General features: G+C 35.0%; 1 protein-coding gene across 1 annotated transcript; it reads right to left on the reverse strand.

The window, feature by feature from the left end:
• Positions 1-2118, reverse strand: LOC109240558 (mitotic spindle checkpoint protein MAD2). Its single transcript, XM_019407211.1, has 6 exons — positions 1856-2118; positions 1176-1306; positions 970-1090; positions 598-701; positions 383-504; positions 1-305 (listed from the first exon to the last, which is right to left on the reverse strand). Exons 1-6 carry the CDS (start codon positions 1942-1944, stop codon positions 249-251), a joined length of 624 nt encoding a protein of 207 aa, XP_019262756.1. The 5' UTR covers positions 1945-2118; the 3' UTR covers positions 1-248.
• Between the last annotated feature and the right edge of the window lie 318 nt (positions 2119-2436).

Raw genomic sequence — 2436 nt, forward strand, 5'->3', positions numbered from 1 at the left:
TCCTTAAAATGGGCTCCTCTTTTCAACAGACTATAGAGAGAGGGAAAAAAACCACATGCCTTACACATGAGGGGCTCGGTGTTGGTTTTCCCTGTTAATCTCAGAACTTTAGCATCAAAGATGTTTCACACAAAGAAATTGCTCTTGGAAACAACTAAAAGACATTTCAAGATTTACACAATCTAACATACAAAATGTGAATCAATGATTCACACAGCATCAACTTAGTAAAGAACAACAAGGATGGTCTAAGCCTCATCCCATTCATCATTTTTATATGAAACCAAAGTGTCAACCTTGTGAATCTGCATAGAGAAAACAAAAATCAAATTAGTGTTCCAAAATTTCCAGGCTTCAAAATCAAGCAGCAGATTCCTCCTACCTTGGTGTCAAATGAATGCAGTTTGACCATATGTGGATTTGCAATCAGTTTAGGATCACTCTCAATCCAAGTGAATGGAACTGCAACATCTGTATCAGTGTATGCTAACACATCAAACACACCTATGGCAAACACAATGAAACAAGGATTGTGTTATATCCAGAAAGTTCCAAAGAAACATTGACATTGTATTTCTAAGCACAAATGATGCTTACATGGTTCCTCAAGGCAAGGCAAAAAAGTGACGCTGGAAATAATTTGCCTCATAATTGCTTGAATTTCCCTCATTATTTCTTTGTCACTTTTCTCCCTTGAAACACTGATCCAAATAAAAGTCAATTAGTGAAGTATCCAACATACACTTTCTCCGAAACAACAACTACTTCGTCTTAATTCCAAACTAGTTGGGCTCGACTATATGAATTTTTATTGTCCATTTAAGTTCATATAAGTCCATATATATAAGACAAAATTCAAACCAAAAGAAAAACAAAAAAATTAGAAGTTTTCTACATTTTCTACCTCCAACATACACTTTTACCAGTCCACAAAATTTACCAAAGATCAGAAAATGAAGATCAACTTACCCTTTCTCAACAACCTCGCTGTCGGTTTCGACACTGAAATTCCACCTCTCTAGTACCTCACCAGAGGCCTTGCTCATGATCACAAGAACCATCCTTTGTAGCTTTCCAGCTTCCAACCACTCTACATGAACACAATCATAGAGAAAATAATCACTTCCCTACCCCTAAATACCAATCCACAACTTTGACAAAATTCTACAACTTACCAGAGAGTTGGGCAGTCAAATTAGAGATGAAGGTCTTGACACCTTCATCTTGAGTAAGCAACAACTGCAGACCATATTTCTTCACCTTTGCAAAACTTTCTTCAGGATATACTCCTCTATTGTACAAAATGCTAGAAAAACAACCCCCCGTCCAAAGAAAAGAAGAAAAACAAAATCAACATTCCAACAAAAACCATAAACTAAAAAACACCATAGCAGTGTTAAATCAATTAATCAATCAACAATGCCCAATGAAAAACGAGTTAGGATCCATCATATTAATCGTCTCTATCGATTTTCAATTTCCAAAGCAAGTAAATAGTTTATCTATTAAGTCAGACTAAGGGTTTTCTAAAACTAAGATTATCAAACCCCCATCCCCAAATCAAAACCCCCAAAAAATATCAGCACTCGGGAAAAAGAAGAACACGAAGCATTTTCAATCAATCAACTAATTGGGTTCCGCCATATGAATAATATATTCGATGACTCTATTCAAGCCAATTTTCATTCAAATGCAGGTTGATAATTTATTTTTCAAGGCAAATTAAGGGTTTTCTATAATTAAAATTCATCTAAATACTCGCACTTATATACTAAACTAACAACGTGCAAGTCTCTAATTAACTGAACAAAGACATAGACAAAGATTTGACGAAATGGGGTTTCTTAAATCTTACCTATTTGCTGCATAGCCAAAAAATTCACCGACAATTGCTGCTGATCCGCGAATCGTGATTATGTCCTTGGTGGCTGTTCTTGATGCCATTATTCAAAATCTGAAGAAAAAAGGTTAAGATTCTCAGAAGTTGGGTTGAATTTACAGATTCTTGGTGACTTGTGAGAGTAATGGATTTAGGGTTTTATTGAAAATTGAAAAGTACAAGGGACCAACGGCTAGTTCTTTGAAATTGACGCATAAGACGGTCCAAGAGCTCTTTAATGTTTTTTCTTTTTTTCCTTTTATAATTTTCCACTGTACACTAACCGTTACAAAAAAGGAGTGGAGAAATCATTGGGCCAATTAGTTGGGCTATCGCAAAATTAGGCCCAATAAGATCCACTTGTAACTTGGCCTATATATATGCAGTCCGACTTATAATTTTGAGAATGATGTAACATCTTTTCTATTTTATTTTTTTGAGGAATTTTCATAAAACACTATCGTTTAGAGCCTAGTAACTATATTTTGCCTAATTACTATTCGTAGCTACTGTTCAATTATTACTAGCTTATATCATTTGTATTCAAACGCGCAACG

The sequence above is a fragment of the Nicotiana attenuata genome, unplaced genomic scaffold (assembly GCF_001879085.1).
Source record: "Nicotiana attenuata strain UT unplaced genomic scaffold, NIATTr2, whole genome shotgun sequence".
Taxonomy (NCBI): Eukaryota; Viridiplantae; Streptophyta; class Magnoliopsida; order Solanales; family Solanaceae; genus Nicotiana; species Nicotiana attenuata.

Excerpts from the sequence above, each read along its gene's own strand:
- LOC109240558 (XM_019407211.1), bottom strand. The coding sequence starts at position 1,944 with ATGGCATCAAGAACAGCCACCAAGGACATAATCACGATTCGCGGATCA. Across the intron at positions 1,307-1,855 it reads TTTGGCTATGCAGCAAATAG|CATTTTGTACAATAGAGGAG; the intron begins GTAAGATTTAAG and ends TTGTTTTTCTAG. Across the intron at positions 1,091-1,175 it reads TTTGACTGCCCAACTCTCTG|AGTGGTTGGAAGCTGGAAAG; the intron begins GTAAGTTGTAGA and ends GTGTTCATGTAG.